Below are 24,225 nucleotides of genomic sequence, written 5' to 3' on the forward strand. Positions count from 1 at the left end.
GAATCAGACAGCAGTCTCTGACCTCAGAGTCCTCTTACTTACAAAAATGTGCATATATATGCAATGTGATATCTGATGTAGGAACAGCATGGAGAGAAGAGTTAAATATTCTTGAAGGAGGGGGGTTGTCAAAGAAAGTTTTGTAGATAGAAAAATGTACGGTTTGTTTTAAAAATAAATTAAGGAGGGATGCCCGGGTGGCTCAGTGGTTTAGCGTCTGCCTTCAGCCCAGGGAGTGATCCTAGAGTCCCGGGATCAAGTCCCACGTCGGGCTCCCTGCATGGAGCCTGCTTCTCCCTCTGCCTATGTCTCTGCCTCTCTCTCTGTGTCTGTCTCTCATGAATAAATAAGTAAAATATTTTTTAAAAGATTGAGGAAATAACAATTAGAGGAGGCAAAAGTTATTTTATTCCAAGAGGGTAAAATGAGTAAAGATATGAAAGTATGAAGATGGATAGTTGACATGATGCAAGAAGAGAGAAGCATGAGTACATTCCAATGCTAAGTCTGCATGATGTAGCAGGGGCCAAGGGAGGAGAGGCGTTAGGTGAAGAGGAGGAATGTCAGGGCCCTTATGTGATGTTCCAGGAGTTTAAAGATATTGGATATGCCCTAGAGAAATCTGAACAGTGATTTATACGTATATTTCTTAGAGCAGGAGGCGGATAGGAATTGGGAAAGCTACAACATAGTTTTTGATAACAGAATAAATCTTGAGCAGAAAATGCTGAGAGCTAGTAAACAACTGTATTAGAATCAGAGCTGGTACAGTAGATCAAAAAATGGATAAAATTCGTTTCAGGGCACTCCTCTGACTCACAACAGCACTGCTGGACTGGTATCACTGCTAGGGAAATGTAGTCATATGTTTATTTGTTGTTTAACAACCACTTGCATAACGTTTACTGTGTTTCCTGCAATATTATTTCATTTGATCCTCCTAACAACCCAGTGCAGCCACTTTCATAGATAGGAAAAGAACGGAGGAGCAGAAATAAATGGAAGTTAGGATCGGAACCCAAGCTGCTCCAGATTCTGCACTCTACCACTTGCTCTGGTTTCCCTCATGCACAAATTATATGAGGGAAGCCTCTCCCAATCCTCCTGTAAACAGTGACATGACCATCAGTGTCTCTCACCAGGAGGTAGCACTTTGGTCACCAAGAATCTCCTATGGGAGTGCAAAGTCTTCTGAGAAGGTCATCATCTTGAACCAACCGTTTTTCCTGGTCAGAACAATGGCCACTGGGGGGTAACGTGAGTGAAACCACTCTGATGTGATGATTTTCCCATTAAATACAAGCTTTTGAGGATATGGGGAGAGGCTTAATCTGCACAGCCTCGTCCCCCGTAGATTGCTTCAGGGTTAAGAATGGGAACCAGGACTGCGAGAGTGGCCACTAGTGCAGTACAACAAAAAGCGTCTGGCTGTGGTCTTTACACTTGTGCACCCAGATTGCTGAAAAATAATCACCTAAATAAGTATTGGCTGTACATTTTAGTATAACTGAGGTCCTGCACTCATTTCTTTATTAACATGACAATCATTTGTCTTTAAACTTCATGGACTGCATACACATTGCACATGAGTAAAGAAATGTATTGCTCTATGTAGACATGTACAATATATTATGTAAATTATAATGCTTGAAATTTTAAACGCATGATTCATAAAAAAAATGATACAGATTCAAATGTCTCCTTGTGCCTGGTAGATAATATTATATTGCAGGGGGATTTTACAAAATCCACATTGTTTGCTTAGAGGAATAAAGGAGGCCTCTTAATTATTTAACAGGCAATACTTTTTAAAAATCTAGACATTGGGCAGCCCTCGTGGCTCAGCGGTTTAGCGCGGGCTACAGCCCAGGGCCTGATCCTGGAGACCCGGATCGAGTCCCACGTCAGGCTCCCTGCATGGAGCCTGCTTCTCCCTCTGCCTGTGTCCCTGCCTCTCTCTCTCTCCTCTCTGTGTATTCTCATGAATAAATAAATAAAATCTTAAAAAAAAATCTAGTCATTGACTTGCTTTCTGTAAATCAATGAGGTGTGTTTATGCATTTACACAGATTTACTCTGTTTTAAACAAACAGACCTCACATTTAAATTTACAAATACTTTATGCTTAGCTTAAATCTAGTACCTTGGAACTTTAAAAAATCGGCTATATTTTCTTTTATACTTAAAAGTTAAGGCCTCCTTAATATAGATTCTAGATCCTGAAAGAATGAAACGTGCTTTCATGAAACTTTGTTTTTTTTTTTTTTTTAAAGATTTTATTTATTTATTCATTTATTTAGAGAGAGTGTGTGAGCAGGGTGAGGGATAGAGAGAGGGAGAGAGAGAATCTCAAGCAGACTCTGCCTAAGCATGGAGCCCAACATGGGTCTCTGTCTCATGACCCTGAGATCATGAACTGAGCCAATATCAAGAGTAGGATGCTTACCTGATGGTGCCACTCAGGCACCTCTCCTTTCATGAAACTTTAGAATCTATGTTCCTTTTAATCTTGAAACATAAAATTTGCGATATCAGACATAAAAAACTACAAGGAACTGGGCAGAGACCATGACATGCCCTGTACATAGTTTTGCAGATGTCCTTGGTATTTCCATATTTTGGTTGCCAAATATAACTTAATTTGTTCCGTAAACTTATAGTTTTAAGTGATGTGTAATTTCTTATATCCTACCATATTATAGCAATATTGCACTGAATGCCATTAGATACAATTGAATCATAGTCAAATTCTATCCTATTCTATGAGGGACTAAAATTAAATATGTAAATGAATTATAAATTATTAAATATGTTATGCAAAATATACTTTTTCATGGTCAACACAGAAACATCGTTCATATATAGATGTGAAAATGAAATATGAGGAATACCTACACTAAAGACAGCATAGTGGCTCCTTGAACATGTAGTTATTTTTTTTTTTAAGATTTTATCTATTTATTTGAGAAAGAGCACAAGCAGGAGGAGGAAGAGGAGGGGCAGAGGGAGAGGGACAAACAGAATCCCCTAAGCCTGACTTGGGACTTAATCATGATCGAAGCCAAAGGAAGATGCTTAACTGGCCAGCCACCTAAGAATCCCTAATATATATTATTATTTTGATGATATCTTTAAAAGTAGAAAATCAGTAATTTACCTGCACATAGCATACACTTTTTCTCCTAAATTGTGGATTTTATGTTGTCCCAATTGTATTCTCTACCTTCACTTATGCATTTTATGACTTCTAAATCCCAATTCCTTAAAATATTGCAGTATTTTCTTTTCAAGAGGAGAAACTTCTTAATTAATAAACCTTTTTTTTTTTTTGCAAAGGGTATGCATTAGAAAATTAAGATATTTTGCATAGAACTATATATATTTCCATTTCTTTTCACAAAAGAGAGTTCCTGGTTTGTGCATGGTTATAATCTAGCTAGATTTGTCCAATGGATATGGATATCAGAGTTGCATCTTTAATAGCTTATTAGCAGTCAAGAGAAAATAAGTTTTATTCAACATATATTTGTCTATGTTATAATTTCCAGCAACATAATTTAGAAAGAGGCTCAAGTTTGGACTCACGAGTTCCAAACTACACATTATGGTTTTACTTTTAACTAATTAATTAAATGGCACTTAGAATTTCATAAAACCTCTCAATTTCCTCACCTGCAAAGTGAGAGAGTTAAGCTAAATTATCTTTATGCTTTCTGTCCACTAAAATGTTTTAAGACTGTAAATTTCAGGCAAACTAATTGACTTTGATCCATCTCTAGGGGAATTTGATCATGTTCAGAGTATCTTAGAGTTCTGTATTCTTGCAAACCTAGCCAGTGTGTGGAAGACACATGGCTGTTGCTGCTGAGCAGTTCTTATTTTTTTTCTTTTTTAAAAGATTTTAAATTGAACACCAATAAAAAATAAATTTATTATTAAAAAAATTACTCAGCCATTAGATATGACAAATACCCACCATTTGCTTCAATGTGGATGGACCTGGAGGGTATTATGCTGAGTGAAGTAAGTCAATCGGAGAAGGACAAACATTATATGTTCTCATTCATTTGGGGAATATAAATAATAGTGAAAGGGAATAGAAGGGAAGGGAGAAGAAATGAGTAGGAAATATCAGAAAGGGAGACAGAACATAAAGAATCCTAACTCTGGGAAATGAACTAGGGGTGATGGAAGGGGAGGGAGGGATGAATGGGTGATGGGCACTGAGGGGGGCACTTGATGGGATGAGCACTGGGTGTTATTCTGTATGTTGGCAAATTGAACACCAATAAAAAACAAATTTATTATTAAAAATATTTTATTTATTTATTCATAAGAGATACAGAGAGAGGGGCAGAAACATAGGCAAAGGGAGAAGTAGGCTTCTGTGGGGAGCCTGATAAGGGACTCAATCCCAGGTTCCCAGGATCATGCCCTGAGTCGAAGGCAGACACTCAACCACTGAGCCATCTCGGTGTTGAGCAATTCTGAGACAGTTTTACTCCACCTTGAGGACAGTCTAAAATAGTAGAGATTGTCAAATAGCTCATTGCAAGAGAACAAGAACCTCTGTTCCAGAAGCAAGGGTAAATTTTGGTTTATAACACCATCGTAAAATAAATCTCTGAACCCCAAATAATACTTGATATATATTCCAAACCAATGAATCAAGCAATTTTGTTTGAAAAAAGTTCTGAGAAATCAATCTTATATCAGCCTCTGAAGCCCAAGGTAATCCATGTTTTAAAACAGTATTTAGCCACTATCCTGTCTCTAAGGATTTCATGAATCTCACAGGTTTTTCATTTGTTATCTCATTCCTGCAAATATCCATTCAATGGTGCTTTATTACCCAAAACAAAATAACAAACACTGTGATGGAAATAGTAGGCTTACTACATCCAAAATTAAGAGTATAATACTATGTATTTAACACTAGACATGGCACAGAATTAAAATATATGTTTCTAAATTGAAGCTTCTAAAGCATTAACTCATTTTTTAAAAGTATGAACTGATAGGTGCTAAGTTAGAAGGATGAATAAATTATACATTCTGACATTATAGTATTTAGTATAGCACATAAGAGAGATTTATAAATAAATATAAAATAAATATAATGTAATTTGAAAACTGCTAGTGTAGAGAGAATCCTTTGGAAAAATAAGAAGTTTAAGCTTAAGTATTAAAAATATAAAAGTGGGGCATGTGAGTGGCTCACTCATTTAAAGCAAAAGACTTGGTTTCAGCTCAGGTCTTGATCTCATGTGTGGTACGATTAGCCCTGCACCAGGCTCCAAGATCAGCTGGAAGTCTGCTTGCGATTCTCTCCCTCTGTCCCTCCCCATCACTCTCCAATGCACATGCTCTTCCTCTCTCTCTCTCTCACTCAAATGAATAAATCCTTAAATATATATATATATGTATATATATATATAAAGAATTTATTAATTTCCTGAAAGATCTTAGTAACGTTCTAAACTTTGAACCAATTGTAACAAATTGCTTTTTAAAAGTAGGCATTTCTGCAGGAAACTTAACATGTGACATCTCATTAAAAGAACCATCTTTACAAATGTTAATAAGTTTCTTGTTGGTTTGTTTTTAACTGTACCATAGATAATCTAGTTATGGTTGTTTTTCTTGAGGTATCTGCATTTACAATAAAGATATTTTAAACCTTTTAAGCAAACATAAAATATTTTAACCTACGAGTGTTTGCATTTTGCCTGAAGAATGAAAGAATGCTTCGAATGTTGCATCTTTAGTAAAATAGTGTTTTTTCCTAAAATAGAATGGTTACATCCCCGGGGGCCTAACTGCATGCACTACTGACTGCACACTTGAATGGCCTTCAATATCCTTGAAAGAGCAATGTATCTCTTTAACTCATACCAAAGTGTGAAGACAGCTCTACGGAAAATCTGAATTTCCATATATTAATACTTAAATAATATTGAAACAGTTAAATAATATTGGAATCATAAAATCCTAGGATTTTGTGCTGAAAGGGACTTGAGAGGTCTTCTAATTTATGACTATTTATGTGCAAAGAATTACTTCCAACACTGCTACTACCTGAAATCACGCAGTAAGTGTACAGTTTATGGAGAAGGGAAATTTAATCAAATCAAATATGCTCCAGTCTTCTTGAGAAAGAGTGAAAATCCAAGGCTTCCCCAGGCACTCTTTGGCTTTTTAGCCTCGCAGAAATAGTTCATACCCTGGGAATGAAATGGACCTGCCACTCATTCCTCTGCCTCTGCAGTGTTCCACTTATATAAAGGAGAGCTAAGTGTGTCCCTTTTGTAACCTGTTTTCCTTATTCAAGAAGCCGAAAGCCATGTAACATACCTCTTCACAGGCAGTCCTGAAATCCATGTGCTAAGGCACCGCAAAGGATGTCTGAAAAGACAGAGAAATGGTAAGCCATGAAGCACAGCACCGACTGTAAGGGTAAGGCACGCTGATAAAGCAAAGCATAAGCAATTAGGGAGCAGACCCTGTGGGCGCACCTTCCACAGCCACCTGGACAGGACAGGAATTCCCAGGGCAACATGAAGAGAGTGGAAGGAAGAGAGAAAAGTCTTAGCTCTCGCCTTGGTGCAGCATAGGCCTCCTGTCCTGGGGCTGCCTGGCTGAGTGGGGGCATCTCGGGGCACCTCTGAGCATTCAGTGTCTGGGTTAGAGTCCACCCTTCCCGTAAGGGCTCGTTCCTAGTGCTCTTTGTCAAACCTGACTTTGCAACTGGGAAAGAAACTTCAAAGGACTAATTAAATGTTGCCTTTCGTATGGTTATCTCTTGAAAAAAGGTTGACTAATCTTCCTTTTTTTAATTAAAAAGCTACATGCATGAATAATTCTCTCTGGAACTTAAAATTTTATTAACAAACAGTATGATGTAAGGAAACAAACTATTTAATATTAAGATAAATCGATGTGTGAAATACTGAATGCAGATTCATTTTGCGGTGATTATAATATCTAAATGGTGAACATAAACTTAAATGCACACAAATGCATATTTGTTTTTTTAATGTTTTTAGAGAATTTCATTTTAGTTATATGATAAACTTAATGAAACTAAGAATGGTCTTAGAAAATTGACACCCTGACACTATGAAAAAACTGCAGAGCCAATATATAATATAGTTTACATAAATGAGACTCAAAGTAAAATGTATGGTGAATTCCACAGTAAAAGATCGGACTCAAGATTAATCCTCCTCTCAGTCTTTGGAACAGTGAATTATTTTGTTCTTCTTTGTCATTTTCTGTTGTATTAGGTTGATAAACAGTAAGTGTTTATCAAATAAGTGTGAGCGAAACAAAGCAGGATGTTCACTTATGCTGTCACTGGATTATTACTATTGCCCCTGCATGAAAAGAGATTGACTGTCTTCAATAGTTAATTGAACATGCTGCATAAAATATTGAGTGTTTTCCCTAAATAGGTTTCATGGGTTTTACTCTATTGGAATGCATAAGCAAGCTGATTATAGTAAACCTAGGTAACAAGTCATTTGCAAATAAAAGGGGATTTGATGATAAAAATTACAATTTGATGATATTAATTACTTAATCAGTTTTTTTCTTTTTTTAAATTATTTTTTGAGGGTAATTTTTTTTCGAATTTTTATTTAAATTCTAGTTAGTTAACATATAATATAATATTAGTTTCAGGAGTAGAACTTAATGATTCATCACTTACATACAATGCCCGGTACTCATCACAAGTGCCCTCCTTATTGCTCATCACCCATTTAGCCCATCACCCACCTACTTCCTTCCATCAAACATGTTTGTTCTCTATCTTAAAAGAGTCTCTTCTAGTTTATCTCCTTCTCTATTTAAATCACTTAATTTTTTGATATCCAAGGGAAATTGGTTGTTAGTTTTAAAAATTATTTTTCAAGATTGCTCTTAAAGATTGTGTTGGAAAAAACTATAAATACCTGTTTATCTTCAACTTTGACATAAAGTTATTCCTTTATATTAAAGTGGAATTTCAATACTTATTTATCATATAAAAACATAATATCTCTAGAAGCAATTTCCTGCTACTAAAAAGCAACTAGAGAAATAGACATGAGGGTACTTAACCATCTGTCTAAACACAAGCTCATGTTTAGTGCCATAATCTGAATATTAGTTCATACATTTTAATACATCATTAATAATATGACACATTGTGCCTGCATCTCTACCTTTTTTAACATTTTCCTTCTTTTTCCTGAATCTTCCATTATCTTTCATCAAAATATTAGGTAATAATATCAGTGCTTATTCAGAAAAAAATTATTATGAGATTTAAAATGACTTAATTGCTGGGTAAGAATAAATTACATACTACAATGAAACTATTTTCAGTGATTATAAATTTTAAAATTGCAGTAAAAGCTGTTCAGTTTTTTTATTTAAAATTTTTGAGCCTTTTTTGTCTAAACTTTTATGTTAGAACAGCTTTAGATTTACATAAATATTGTGAAAATAGCACAGAGTTCCCATATACCACACATTCCTTTTTCCTCTATTATTAAGATCTTACATTAGTAGGCACATTTGTTAGAATTGATACATCAATATTATATATTATTATTACTATTAAATTTATTATTAAATATTATTATTAAATTTATGTATTATTATTATTATTAAATTTATACTTGATTCCAATTTTCTTGTTTTTTTTTCTCACGTTCTTTTTCTGTTCTAGGATCTTATCCAGGGCACCATATTATATTTAATCACCATGTCTCAGGCTCCTCTTAGCTGTGACTGTTTCTCAGACTTTGTTTTTTTTTAAATGACTTTGGCAGTTTTCAGGAGTATTAATCAGCAATTTGTAGAATGTACTTACACTGGGCTTATTCTGATGTTTTTCTCATGATTATACTAGAGCCATGAGATTTGGGGAGGATACCACAGAGATTAGTACCATTTCTTCACATTGTATCAAAGGTCCACGTTGTCAACAAGACTTATCATTGTGAAGGCTGACTATGACCACCTGACGAGGATAGTGTTTGTCAGGTTTCCCCACTGGTAAGTTACTTTTTTCTGTCTCTCCACACTTTGCTCTTTGACTAGAAGTCACTATGAGCAGCTCATACTTAAGGAATGGAAGTCACACTTCCCTTCAATGAGGGTAAAGTGTCTACATGAATATTTGAAATTGCTCTAGATAGAATATTTGCCTGTTCTTCCCCCATTTATTTATGTATTCAACCACTTACTTAGGCCTTGCCAGCTGACAGAGCAAGGAAGTACATACATGCATATAATAAGCCATGTTGTAAGGCTGTATGTACCACAGTAACATTTATCCATGCAAAATTGCACTACACCTCCCAATAAAAGTAAATATATAATTCTATCTGATCCCTTTAGCCTATTCCCATGTATATTTATAGAAATAGAAATATATATTTGTTCCTATATCTGTATTTTTCAGACAGCATATGGTGTTAGAAATATTATTCAAAAAAAAGAGAAATAAATTATTCATATTTGAGGGAAGTCTTTATCAAACAACAAATATATCAGTAATAATATATCTGAGTTAGTAACAAATAAAGATAGATTTAAAAAATAAAACTCTAGTGCAAAAGAGTATCTTTTAGATGAACACTATCATTTAGGTACAGGTTATATTGATAACTTTTGGTTCTCTACAGATGCAATGAGAGATGTCAAGTCTGAAAACAAACATAAGCTACAATATGTAAACACTTGTGGAAAATTGAATGATTGACCCAGATTCTCTATCTTTTCTGGCATCCACTTCCATGCCATAAATTTATCATGGAGAGAGTGGCTTTGCTATCTATTGACTTTAGACTTAACCATGTGAATTGCTCCTGCCACCATTGAAGTGATAATGTCTTGATTTCTTTAATGGCCTCATATGTTCCCACTGCTCTCTTGCACCTCTTGCATTAGAAAAGCCTCTTCAGGAGGCTGCCATCCACTTGGTCTGGCCCCAGAATGACATACATAAAGCAACATTTTCCTAAAGGGCCCACAGAACATGGGGTGAAGCTGAGCTGCCCTCACATCCCTGTCTAAATAGACTTACTTAGAGCCAACCTGCATACTCTGGAATGAAATAAAGGCTTAGAATTTGTAATTGGTAACTTTATGTGTCAAATTGACTGTGGTATAGTCCTCAATCAGTCAAAATCTGATCTAGGTTCTGCCATGAGAAAACCTTTGTAAATGTGGATAATATCTACAATTTACTAGAACCTTAAGGAGTTTCCTGAATTGGTTCTGGGGCTTCTAGAATTGGTTCCCTAATCTGATTAAATGTAAAGGCACCAGTGATTTTTTTTCCACTGTGAAAGAAAACACTAATATAGCTATAGAAATATATAAAATATCAGCACTGGATACTCTTAATCAAAATGTGACCCATAAGGAGATGTGATGACAGTTTAAGGATGTGGGACTTAAAAAAAAAAAAAAGAATATGAGATAATGATGGAAAGAGCATAAAGTTGAATTAGGACAGATTTACCTATATGGCCTAATGAAGCAGAGATTTTACAGTTAATGTTTTACTGTGTGGGGTTAGGAGGGCTCTACCACTTTGTTTGTCTGATTGACTAAAACACAGACCAAAACATGGCCCATAATAGGAGAGTTAGAAATGCCAGACCTGCTTTGATTTAAGGTAGATAAAGAGATTCAAAGGCTTAAAGAGTTTGGGGTGTCAGAATGGGTTTATCATGTGAAACCTGCTCACTCACAGCTTTGACAATGACTGTGAGGCAAGGATTTGTTATAGGAACCAAACAAAATTGAAGAACTCTGTGGTCACTTCTGTAGGTTAGAAGTTAAAGTGAGAAGTGCTGCCACTGAACTGGGGTCCTTAAATGCAGGAGAGAAATTGCATCCTGGGATGGCAGGGGCTGAGTGGCAGCACTTAAGAGAAGTGGCTATAGTTACCATAATGGACATCAATCTTCAAAGCAGTAATCAGAATAGTCTGATTTTCAGACATTGGCAAGTTGATTATGCCTTCCTAAAAGTGAAATAGGTGGGAAGCCTATTTATTTCTCAACTTGATCTAAAAAAGCAGAAGAATTATAGGTCCAGTGAACAGTCTATCCTGAATCACCAAAACAGTCATGGGCCTTCAATCAATTCCCAAACCTGAACCAGTTTGTAGGTCCTGAGACCCATGAATGGGGGAAGGATGGGTTCCCTTGGAAAAAAAGACCCTGGTTAATCTCTCTCCAGCTTTCCTAGAAGGTCAAGGATATATGGCCTCCTACCAGGGTAACTGTCCATTGAGGAAAGGGAAATAACCAGACTTTTCAGGGACAACTGCATACTAGTTCTTAACTGACATAACACTAATTCCAGGAGATTCAAAAACATCACAGTGGTCCCTCAGTTAGCACTGGGGCTTCCAAAGGTTAGGTGATAAGTGGAATTTTGACTCAGACCCATCTCACAGTGAATTTAGGGGACTCTCAAATCCATCCTGTGGTTATTGCCAGAGCTCCGGAATACAGAATTGAAATAGATATACTCAGCAACTAGTAGAATCTCCACATTGTTTCTTATTCTGGGAGTGAGAGTTATTACAATAGAAAAAGCCAAGTGGAAGCCCCTAGAATGGTATCTACCAGGAGAAATAGTAAAACAGTACTGCATTTTTTAGGGATTGCAGATATTAGTGCCACCATCAAGAACTTCAAGAGTACAGAGGTGTAATGATTCCCATTACATTCCCATTCAACTCACCTATCTGGCTAGTGCAGAAAAACAGATGGACTTGAGAATGACAGTGGATTATCATAAGTTTAATTAGGTGATGACGCCACTTGCAGCTGCTGTACCAGATATGGTTTAATTTCTTTAGCAAATTAACACATCTTCTGGTACCTGCCATGTAGCTATTGATGTGACAAATGCTTTTCTCCTCAATAATTATCCTTTGCTCATGAAAAAGAGTTTGCTTTCAACTGACAAAACCAACAATATACTTTCACTGTCCTACCTCAGGATACGTTAACCTCCAGCCATAAGTCATAATTTAGGTCACAGGAATCTTGATCATCTTTCCTTTCCACAAGATTTCACACTGGACCTTTGCTTTGATGACATTATGCTGATTGTACCTAGTGAGCAAACAGAAGCACCAACTGTAGACTTACTGGTAAGATATAGTGTTAGAGAGTGGGGCATAAATCCAACAAAAATTCGTAGATGATCTTTTTCTTATAGAGGTCAGGTGGTATGAGATACATTGAGATATCCCTTCTAAAGTGAAGGATAAGTTGTTGTTTATGGCCTTTCCTATAACTGAAAAAAAAGGCAAAATGCCCAATGGGCCTCTTTGGACTTTGCAGGCAACAGTCATCATGGGTAACCTACTACTGCCAATTTATTAAGTGACCAAAAAAGCTGCCAATTTTAAGTGGGTCCCAGAAAAAGAGAAGGCTCTGCAACATTTCCAGGCTGCTGTGTAAGCTGATCTGCCATTTGGGCCTTATGACCTGTCAGATCCAAGGTGCCTAAAGTGTCAGTGGCACCTAAGGATGCTGTTTGCAGAGTTTGGCAGGTTCCTATAGGTGAATTTCAGTCCAGATCATAAGGATTCTGGAGCAAAGCTTTGCCATCTTCTGCATTGCATGCATCCATTTCAGAAACGGCTCTTAATCTCCTCCAGGGCCTTAGTAGAGACTGATTGCTTGACCATGGGCCACCAACTCATCATGTGACCTGAGATGCTTATCTTGAATTAGGTGTTTTCTAACTCACCAAACCATATAAATGCATAAGTAAGTTGCATGGAGAAGTAGTTCAAATGCCATTGGCTCAGCCTCCTGGCCCCACATTGACTTCTCTCTTCCAGCTTGTGTCTATGGCCTCATGTGGAGTTCTTTACAATCAGATGACTGAGGAAGTGAAGGGTCAGGCCTGGTTTAAAGATAATTCTGCACATTGCATAGGCATCACCTAAAAGTGGACAGCTGTAGCCCTATAACCCCTTTCCAGAATACTCCTGATGTGTAGTGGTGAAGAGAAATCTTCTCATTTGACAGAACTTCAAGCAGTGCACGTGTTTGTTCATTTTGCTCAGAAGGAGAAATAGACAGAGTTATGAGTGTATATGGATTCATGGACTATGGTCTATAATTTGGATGGATGATCAGGGAGTTGGGAAAATGTGACTGGTAAAATAAGTGACAAGAAGGTTTGAGTAACAATTATGGGGATAGATTTCTCTGAAATGGACAAAAAACACAAAGATAGTTGTATCCCACATAAATGTTCACTAAAGGGTGAGTTAAACAGAGGAAGATTCTAATAATCAAGTGAATAGTAGGATGGGCTGTTCTTCAGATACCAATCAGCCTTTTTTTTACCCATCTTTTCCTGTCATTACCCAATGGACAGATGAACAAAGTGCAATTTGTGGCAGAGATAGAGTACCTTAATGGATCAGCAACATGTACTTCCACTCACAAAGGTCAACTTGGCTACAGTTGCTGCTCAACATCTAATCTTCCAATAACAGAAATCAATGCTGAATCCAATGTAGCACCATTCCCTGTGATGACTAGCCAGCTTCGGGTGACAATTTGATTACATTGGACTATTTCCATATTAGAATGGGAAATGTTTTTTTCTTTCTGGAGTAAACATTTTGGATACAGACTTGACTTTCCTATATGCAATTCTTTTACCAAAACTACCATACTAACTTACAGAATGCCTTAACCATTGTCATGGTATTCCATACAGCACTGGTTCTGATCAAGAAACTTGCTTAACCGTAAATGAAGTGGGGAATAGGCGCAAGATCATGGAATTTACTGATCTTATCATGTGCCTCACCATCCTGGAACAGTTGGCTTGACAGAACAATGTAATGGCCTTAAGAAGACTTAATTACAGTGTCAATTAGCAATATCTTGCAGGACCTGGATAAGGTTCTCCAAAAGGCTGTATATGCTCTGAATTGGCATCATATATGTGGTACTCTTCCTCCCATTGCAAGGATTGATGGGTCCAAGAGTCAAAAGAGGACATGGATGTGGCACCACTCACTATTATCCTGAGTGGCCCACTAGCAAAATTTTTACTTCTTATTCTTGGGAACTTTGGCTCTGCTGGTCTAGAAGTCTTTGTTCCAAAGAGAGAAATTCTTCTATCAGGAGACACAATGATTCCATTGAACTGGAAAATTAGACTGTTGCCTAGCCACTGTAGGCTCCTCATGATTGAATCAACAGGCAAAGAAGGAGTTACTTTACCAGATGGGGTGATTGATCCTGACCTCCAAGGGAAATTGGACTGATACTTCACAATAAAGTAATGAGGAATCTGTGTGAAATACAGGAGGTACATTAGGGCTTCTCTTACTATTACCATGCCATGTGGAAAAAAACAAACAAATAATTAAAACACAATTGCTAATGGGCCAGACCCTTTAGGAATGAAAGTGCAGATCACTCTATGAGATAAAGAACCACAACCAACTGAGGTGCTTGCTGAGGCAAAGGAATATGCAATGGATAGTGGAAGAAGGTAGCTATAAATAACAGCCATAACCATGTTGTTCAATGGCAGAAATGAAGACTGTAATTTGTATTTCTTCATCATTTTGTTATGAATTTGTGTGTGTATATCATACATAATGTATTATATACTATACATTAATGTATGTGTTTAAATATGTATATATAATATAAATGTGTATATATTTGTGTATATATATGTGTGTGTGCATATGTGTATCACATGTCTTTATTTTCTTCCCTCTCTTATCCCCCTCTCATCTAACATATAATTTATTAATAATACAAACTTTTATATCACAGCATTTAGGTTACAGTATATCAAGGAGAAGAATGAATATCAGTCATAGACTCTGCATTCCTTTCAAAGGAAGTGATTAGTGTACTTTAGGTTGCCAAAAGGATAGTTGTATTTTCTCGGTAGGAAGTATGACTTTCTGGATTCTATTTGGAAGCTAAAGTAGGTTGAGATGTGTTTGTGTGCCAAGGTGACAAGGAGTGGACTGTGATGGTTCGTTTTTGTGTGCCAACTTGGCCAAATCAGTTTTTCAACCTGGTATGCAGTTATGCACTCAAACACTAACGTTGGTATTGCTGTGGGGGTATTTTGTAGACATGGATCTACAATCAGTTGACTTTAAGCAAATAAGGTTATTCTAGATAATGTGAGTGAGACTCATGCAAACTGAAAGGCCTTGAAAGCAAACTCAGACATTTCTCTGATAAAGAGCACTTGCTTCAAGACTGCAGGACCAATTTCTGCATCATTTCCAGACTCCTAGCCTATCCTTTAGATCAGACTTGCTAGCCCCCACAGTAGTGTGAGTCAATTCCTTGAAATTAATTTCATTGTATATATCCAGATGTATAGGTATCAAACTGGATTTTGTCTGGAGGATCCTGACTCATACAATTGTGAATGCCAGTGAAATTTATGATTTTATTATGCAGAATTATTGTAACAATAATTGACTAAAAGAGCATATCTCTAAGTACTTCTGAAAGTCTATCAAGAATAATAAGTACCAGAACCTTGAATAATATGAGTTTCAAAATATGTACAGATATTTCTAAGTTATACTATTAAAAAACTATGAGAAAAGCATTTCATTTTGCAGTTTCTCCATTAACATAATAACAATATCTTAATTGAAAATTTCACACTTAATATTTTTGTTAAAAAAATACTTTTTTTTTAATCTAGAGACACATTCATTATCTCCATACTACTTTTTCCTATCCACATCTGAAATTTTTAAGGTTTTTCTTTCCATAATTGTTTTAAATGAATTGATCTGTATTAAGATATAATGCAAGAACAAATGTATAATTTCCAAATGCTCTCATCTCTATATCCAGGGATAAAGAAAAAAATAGTTTACTGATTTATTAGTATCTAGTATAGCTTCATTAAGAAAAAAAAAACAAAGCCTTTATAGAAATTCATTTCTTAAAATATGGTTATTAGAAAATCTCATCACTTAAAATATGAATGAAGATGAGAATAGCAATGCATAAATAGCTTGACTGAATAATGATAAAATTAATGATAAAATTACAAAATCACAATATTTAAATGTGATCTACCTCATTTGTGATCCATTTAGATTTCGCATGACCATCTCAGTGATAAGCCACACTGCATGGAAAAGCCCTAGCCTAACGGAAACCAATTTCTACTAGTGTTCCATAAGTGCCCCAACAACAAGAGATGAAAGCATGGTCTCTGCCCAAAAAAAGAGAAGGTGGAGATGAGTGTTTCTTGAGAGTTTACAGTGTCCCAGTTATATGGCATGGTTCAATAGACTTGGCTTCTGTCCAGGGGTCTTGCTTGCCTCTTATGGTTCAATCTAATATCCAGAAATTAACACAAATTATTATCTTCAACTATGCTAAGAATAGCTCCAATTCCTATTGATTTTAACTCATCTTTGTAACCACAACCAGGGAAAGCAAAATTAGACAAATATAGCCAAATTCATTTATGCTGCATATAAAATTTCAGAATGGTTCATTTGGTATGAGGCTGATAAAATATAATGTACCTCTATAACAGCACACACCCAGAAAAATGTTGAAATGGAGAACTGAGTTGGTAGTTATATACGGTAGAATAGAAAGCATTGGTACAAAAATATTTTGGACTTAAATTACTTAGATAATTTCCAGAATGCTTTATTTAGTGTAAAAAAAAAGTCTTTATAATACTCTGCTTACTATGACAGTTCAGTTTACTGAAGGGAAAAGTGTTATGTATTTATAGAACTTGCCCTACGCAAAATTATAACATACGTAAAATTTATATTCCATCTTTTTGTGGATTCCAAACTCAAACCCAGCATATACTCTCTCCAGATACTCCCATATCTTCAGCTGTGTCTGTTTGCAAATTAATTAATTGGTCCCCCTTAAAACTGGTTAAAACAATAGCATTGAAAATGACAGCTGCAGTCACTTGGGTTTCATTTTTAGTGAATATTTAGATCATTTAGGATCATGAAGCAACTATTTATGCATCTTTCATCTTTTTTTTTAGTTGAAGTACAATTTACATAAAATATCCTATTACTTTTGGGTGTACACTGTAGTGTAGTGTGTATGATATTTTCATACATATAAAATGATTCTTACAATAAATCCTGTTACCATCTGTGACCCTACAAAGTTATTACAATAATACTCTTTCCTATGCTGCGCATTATACACCCATGACTTTTTATTTAATAGTTGAAAATTTGAACCTTTTAATCCCCTTAACTTATTTTGCACACCAACCCTACCTCCTCTGGTATCCAAGAATTTCCTGCATTTATGAGTCTGTTTCTGTTTTGTCTTTTTAGACTTCACATATAAGTGAAATCATATATTTGTCTTTTTCTGCCTGACTTATTTCATTTAGCATAATATGCTGTAAGTGTATCTATGTTGTTGTAAATGGAAAGATTTCATTCTTTTTTATAGCTGAGTAGTATTCTACTACCTACATACATATACATGTGATCACACATATATCTATGTATATGACATGTATATATCACATCTTTTTTATCTGTTCATCTGTTGATGCACACTTAGGTAGCTTGCTTCCATATCTTGGCTATTATAAATAATCTTGCAATGGACATAGGGTTGCATATGTCTTTTTGGATTGGTGCTTTTGTTTTCTTTGGATAAATTTCCAGAAGTGGAGTTTATTTAGATTTTTATGGAAGTTCTATTTTAAATTTTTGGAGTAGTCTCTATACTGTTTTCCATAGGTGTACTAATTTACATTTCTACCAACAGGGTAGGAGGGTTCCCTTTTCTCCACTCCTTGCCCAGATTTGTTATTTTTAAAAATCTATTGATAATAATCAATCTCATAGGTTAGAAACATATCTATCTCATTCTGGTTTTGTTTTGCAGTTCTCTGATGATTAATGGTATTGAGTGTCTTTTCATGTGCCTATTGTCCACCTGTATGTCTTCTGTGGAAAAATACTATTCAAGTCCTTTGTCCATTTTTTTGAGATTTTACTTATTTATTAATAAGAGACACACACACACACAGAGGCAGAGACACAGGCAGAGGGAGAAGCAGGCTCCATGCAGGAAGCCTGATATGGGACTAGATCTCCAGACCCCAGGAATCACGATCTGAGCCAAAGGCAGACGCTCAACCACTGAGTCCCCAGATGACCCCTCTGTCCATTTTTTAATTGAATTGTTTTCTTTTTTGATATTAAGTTGTATAAGATCTTTATATATTCTGAATATTACATTAACCTTATCAGATGTATCATTTGCAAATGTTTTCTGCTATTCAGTAGGTTGCTATTTGTTTTGTTGGTTTCTGTCACTGCACAAAAGAGTTTTTTATTTGATGTGATCTCATTTATTTTAGCTTTTTTTAATTTTTTTGCCCTTGATGAAGAGATACTAGTAAGAAAAATATTGGTAAGACTAATTTCAAAGAGTTTACTGCCTATGCTTTCTTCCAGGAGGCTATGGTTTCAGGGTCTACATTGAATTTAAATAAAATTTTTAAAAATGTTATATGCTCTTCTTGGATTGGCCGTTTTATCATTATGTAATGCATTTTTTCTTTTATTACAGTCTTTGTTTTAAAGTCTATTTCATCCGATTGAAGCATTGCTACTCCAGCTCTTGTTTCATTTCCATTTACATGAAATTATCTTTTTTCCATCCCCTTGTTTTTAGTCTATGTCTTTAGATATGAAGTGAGTCTCTTGTAGACACCATATAGATGGATTTTGTTTTTTTGTGTTGTTTTCCCCCTCATTCATTTTTTTATTATTTCACTGAAAACTTTCTTAATGGAAATCATACTGACAATATTTTGAAATTTTCTGGTAAATGAAACCTGTCATTCTGATAGGTATATTTCTTTATAGTTCTATTTGGTAAGCTCTGTAATCAGTAATTTTCTCCATAGTGAAGACTCAGGGAATTCCATGCAGATTGTACATCTAGAGTACAAAATTTGTCCTAGGAGGTTGATAGCTATGATGAAGCTAGTTATATTAATTAGGTCCTGTGTACAAACAGCCTGATTTCTTCTTAGTAGGAGAAAAAAGCTTCATCTATGAAAGTTTTAAGGGCTTAATTATTGTTATTTTCAATTTAAAAACAAAAAGAACAATAATGCCCATCAAAACAGAATTTTATGCAGAGGGTTTTATGTTCCTTCTTTAAAAAACTAAGCCTATTTTAAGTTGATAGTTCTTAAGTTTGAATGCATTCAAAAAGTGCTACATTTTTACTCTACCTTCTATGTTTTATGTTTTGACATCACATTTTACACCTTTTTATTTCGTGTATCCCTTAACTACTTACTGTAGTGATAGTTGATTTTACTGTCTTTTGTCTCTTAGTGTTCATATTAGATTTTGAGTGGCTGATCTACTGCCTTTCCTATATATTTGCCTTTACCTTTGAGATTTTTTTCTTTCACATATTCTTATATATCTAGTTATAGCCTTTTTTTTTCTGGTTTAAGAAAAACCTCTAACATCTCTTGTTAGGTAAGTTCAGTAGTGATTAACTCCTCGGTTTTTATTTTTATCTGGGAAACTTTATCTCTTTCTGAATCAATTCTGAATTGCCTTGCCAGTAAGTTTTTCCCATTCAGCACTTTAATTATATCATGCCACTGTCTTCTGGCCTGCAAAATTTCTGCTGAAAAATTACCAGATATTTTTGCAGGGTTTTCCTTGTATGTAACTACTTTTTTTCTTTTGCTGTCTTTAAGATTCCCTCATTATCTTACTGATATTTTAATTATAATATGTTTTGAAATGAATCTCTTTTGATTTATCTTGCTTGGTACTCTGTTTTCTAGACCTGGATGTCTGTTTCTCCTCAAATTAGAGTTTTCAGCTGTTATTTTTTTCAAATAAGTTTTCTGTCCCCCTTTCCTTTCTTTTCTTTTGCTGTTCTGATTGGGTAATTTCCATTATTTTCTCTTCCAAATGGCTGGCCCCTTCTTCTGTATGCCCTAATCTGATGTTGATTCCTTCCAGTGTACTTTCCACTCTGATTTATATCCTTCATCCATTTGTCCTTTCTTATACTTTTAAATTCTTTGTTGAAGTTTTCACTGTGTTCCTTCATTCTTCTGAGTTTGGTGGCCATCTTTATAATTGTTATTTTCAACTCCTTAACTGGTAAATTACTTATCCCCACTTCATCAGTTAGTACCCCCAAACTGGAATTTATCTTATTAATTCATTTGGAATATATTCTTCTGTTGCCACATTTTGTTTAACCGTATTATTTGTTTCTATGCATTAGGCAGAGCAGTACCTCTCCCAGTATTAAAAGGGTGACCTTGTATAGAAGTGTCTCCTGTGCACACTGTATGTGGCTGGTGACTTTGGCCAGCTTGCTGGAGTTGGAGTGGTCACAGGCTGGAAGCTCTCTGGGTTTACTTACCAAGGCCACTCCTGTAAGATGGCTAGAGCTTGAGTAGGCACAGGCTATAGTGTGTACTGGGGTGTGCTGTACACTAGGGCCACCTTTGTAGGGTAGTTGGATAGGGTGCAAACTAGGGTGGGGTGGGTCAAGGGTATGTCATGTTGAGATGCCCTAGTGGGATGGCGAAACCTGCAGCAGGCAGTCAGGGGTTTCTGAGATGGGCTGCACCAAGGCTGCCTTAGTAGGACAGGTGGGTTGAGTGCAGGGTGGGATGGGTTCTGGACCACACTGTACCAGAGCTTTCTTGGTAGGATGGCTAAAACTGGAGTGAGTGCAGGTAGGGAACACCTTTGGTATGCCATGCAAGGGCTACCTTGCTGGGGATGCAGGTTGAACAGCTGGGGTTAGAATAAGCCAGGGCCTGGGGAACACTGGGGTGGACTTATCAGGACAGTTAGAGTACTTGGACACTCATTCTGCTTGCACTATCAAACCTCCACAATTCCTAAGAAGTATCTCCTATAAATGTGGTTATTTTGTGGCTATGACTCAGGAACATTTCATGCCACTAGTCTTAGTGTGATCATGGGGTTCATAGTGTCTGGCAAGACAGGGACTCCCCAGAGCAGGTCTGTTTCTCTCATAATTTATGTAATTGTTTGGTGCAACGGCTGGCTCATCCAGGAGTACATTTCATATCTGTAGAAAGATTAGAGCATCAAGATCTCTACAGATTCAAAGTCTTAACACAAGGAAGACATCTCTGATGGTGAAATTTTCAAGTTATGGTGACATATTTACTCTGGAGTTAATCATTTTGATGCTATTTTCAAAACCTTTCCTCCACATGACAGTTTATACAATACTCTGTATGACAGTCTCTATTTTCATCTTCAGTAGTTCTGGGTAGAAGTTTCACCTTTGAACCATAAGACTTTAAACCTTTAGAAAGTAAATTCTAAATGTATATGTAAAGAAAACAGGAAAAATGATCAACATATGTAATTTAAAACAGAACATGAAAATGAATAGAGTTAAGGGGTAATGTTCTTTTTAAATCCATGGGGAAACACTAATATATATGTGTGTTGATAAAACAGATTAAAATGAAGCCCTAGGATACATGGAGGCAGGTAAAAACAAGTATCTAATTTGATGAGGATTCAGAAGAAGACAGGTGCAATGTGGAAAACATCAGAAGGCATTCAGGAAACACACTCTATTGACCATGGTATTTAATTACTGAATAATGTACTTAAATGGTCCAATTTTCAATACCCTTTTCTTTCCAACGAGGAAAGTAATTATTGTCCTCCTACTCAAGGATGATTTAAGTTCAAATGAAATACAGTGTGTGTAAGTATTTTGAAAAACTTGTAAATTATTATTAAAAAGCCAGTCAATAGCATTATTTCTAAAAAAAAAAAGACATTATTACCAGTATAAGGAAAACTCAAGAAGATTATATAGATAAGTATTTTACCCATTCTAAGACATGTAAACACTTAAAACTCAACAGCAAGAATGAGGCTCAATTTTTAATAATTGCAAGTTTTGTTTTAAATATGAAGTGAATGATGTATATGATCTTACATAGTCATAGTAATATAAAATTCCAATTGCTTATTGTTGTGTTAGAGGATTTGGTCAAATCTATAAATCTATACTGGTTCCCTTTAAATGGGGGTAATATCTCCAAACTAGTGCATGTCAGAATTGAGGTTGCTACTATTCTCTGTGATTAAATCCAAACTTCTCCCTTTCCCTGCTACTGTACTGGACTATTTGCTCTCACTTTTGATTACTATAACTATTATAATATAGCATTCACTGTCACCTACCACCTTCCCTTTAGTCTCTGACTTAGTCCCTTTCATTTACTCATCTTCACTTGGATCCTCAAAAAGTCATATTTGTTTCATGCACAAATTCTTGACTATACATTTCTGGACCTTGTCACTCAGGCTGTCCTATTACCATCCAGTTCCCCAGCATCTGTCAGGTCAGCACAGCAGCCAGGCCCACCCAGGTCAGTCCATTCTGCAGCCACATGCTTGAAATGGATCTGATGACATTAAAAATTCAAGGCTCTATGCCCACAGAAGTCAGCAATGAGCACAGCATACTCTATCACCAGCATGCTATGCATTTCAGAAATGATTTTGTTTTAGAACACATCATCTGCCCTACATTTTCAAGTATCCTCTATAGGGGAGATCTCCAATAATAAACCAAGCACCAAGTATGGCTTGTAGACAGATTTTTTTTTTTTTTTTTTTTTGTATATCAAATTTCCACTTGGGCAAGACATTCCTTCTTCAATGAATTGATTACAGGTTGCTTCTATCTAGAACATATTAGACTTTCAGTCCCAGGGCCAGAAGCATTTGAATTTTCTATATTCTATCTAGAATATACTAGACTTTCATCTCCCAGGGCCAGAAGCATTTGAACTTATGACTTTTGCTCTCACAATGAAAACATTTTCATTTATGTTAAAAAAAAAAAAAATCCAACCTGAAACAGTTTTTTATCTGCTAAGAGAAAGACAAAAATCAACTAGGGAATTGTATTTACTTATTCAGCCAAGGAATTATATGTTCCATCTAAATGCTATGTAGAAATTCAGTATGAAAAATGCATAAGTGCTGAGCAGTTCCTATTGACATGGGCAGGAGTGTATGTAAGCTCCAGTTCTCAGGTTTGTTTTCTTTTCTACAGAAAATTAGACCATGTTTTTCAAACTCTGGAGCTCTGCAGGGCAAAGTTTAAGGACCATTGTGCTAGGTAATTCCTATAATCCCTGCCATCCTTATGACTTGGGTATGTGATCTGAGATGAGGCCTGACACAGAGTGGCCAGAAAATCATGACTGTTTCCATGCCTTATTGCAGTGACACTGTATGAAAATGTACCTTGCATTACAACCTAAACAAAAGAAAATAGACATTTTTCCAAAGTAGACATCCAAATGGCCAACAAGTACATGAAAATCACCTCACACATGTTAGAATAACTATCATCAAAAAGACAACAGATAACAAGTGTTGAACATGTAGAGAAAAGATAACCATTGTACAATATTGTATAGTCACAAACAACATTATACACTGTTGGTTGTGGGTGTAAATTGATTCAGCCACAAAAAAACAGTATGGAGGTTCTTCAAAAAATTAAAAGTAGATCCACTTTATCATCCATAAATTCCACTTCTGAGTATATATCCAAATGAAATGAAAATAAGGGTTTGAAGAAATATAAACCTTTCTATGTTCATTGCAGCATTATTCACAATAGCCAAGTTATGGAAACGACTTAAGTGCTCATCAGTGAATAAACGGATAAAGAAAATGTGGTATATATACACAATATAATATAATTCAACCATGAAAAAGAAGACTATTCTACCACTGTAACAAAATAGGATGGATCTTACCATTAATTTATTAATAGCACAAATTTTCAACAAGTAGTAAATAATTCCTAGATTTCTGGTGCAGAGTATAGTGGTTATAGATAGTAATACTATATTATAATCTTTAACCTTGCTAAGAGACTAGAATTTAATTATTCCATCTAATAAAATAAATAGTAATTATTTTACTATTGGTGAGAAAGGTACTAATTATTGCTATAGTGGGAAGTATAGTATAATATGTATCAAATCAAAATGCTTTACACATTAAATATACACAATGTTATATGTCATATACATTTCAATAAAACAACAAAATTCAAAAGATAAGTCACTCAAAATAGTAATAATCCACTG

General features: G+C 35.5%; 1 protein-coding gene across 11 annotated transcripts in view; it reads right to left on the reverse strand.

The window, feature by feature from the left end:
- SNTG1 (syntrophin gamma 1) overlaps positions 1-24,225 on the reverse strand; it is a 794,914-nt gene that overhangs the window by 277,064 nt on the left and 493,625 nt on the right. For 8 of the 11 annotated variants that reach the window (XR_011996669.1, XM_026011160.2, XM_072734764.1 and 5 more), the window contains one exon: positions 6,355-6,405. The exons of 2 other annotated variants lie outside the window; for them this stretch is intronic. Coding sequence is in view for 8 of the 9 variants with exons in the window: in XM_026011160.2 (XP_025866945.1) it covers positions 6,355-6,381 (27 nt within the window). In the remaining variant the exon portion in view is untranslated. Of the gene's footprint in view, positions 1-6,354; positions 6,406-12,010; positions 12,132-24,225 lie in introns of all 11 variants that reach the window. One more of the 11 variants, XM_072734762.1, reaches the window with a different exon arrangement.

This window comes from Vulpes vulpes, chromosome 13 (assembly GCF_048418805.1).
Source record: "Vulpes vulpes isolate BD-2025 chromosome 13, VulVul3, whole genome shotgun sequence".
In the NCBI taxonomy this organism is placed as follows: domain Eukaryota; kingdom Metazoa; phylum Chordata; class Mammalia; order Carnivora; family Canidae; genus Vulpes; species Vulpes vulpes.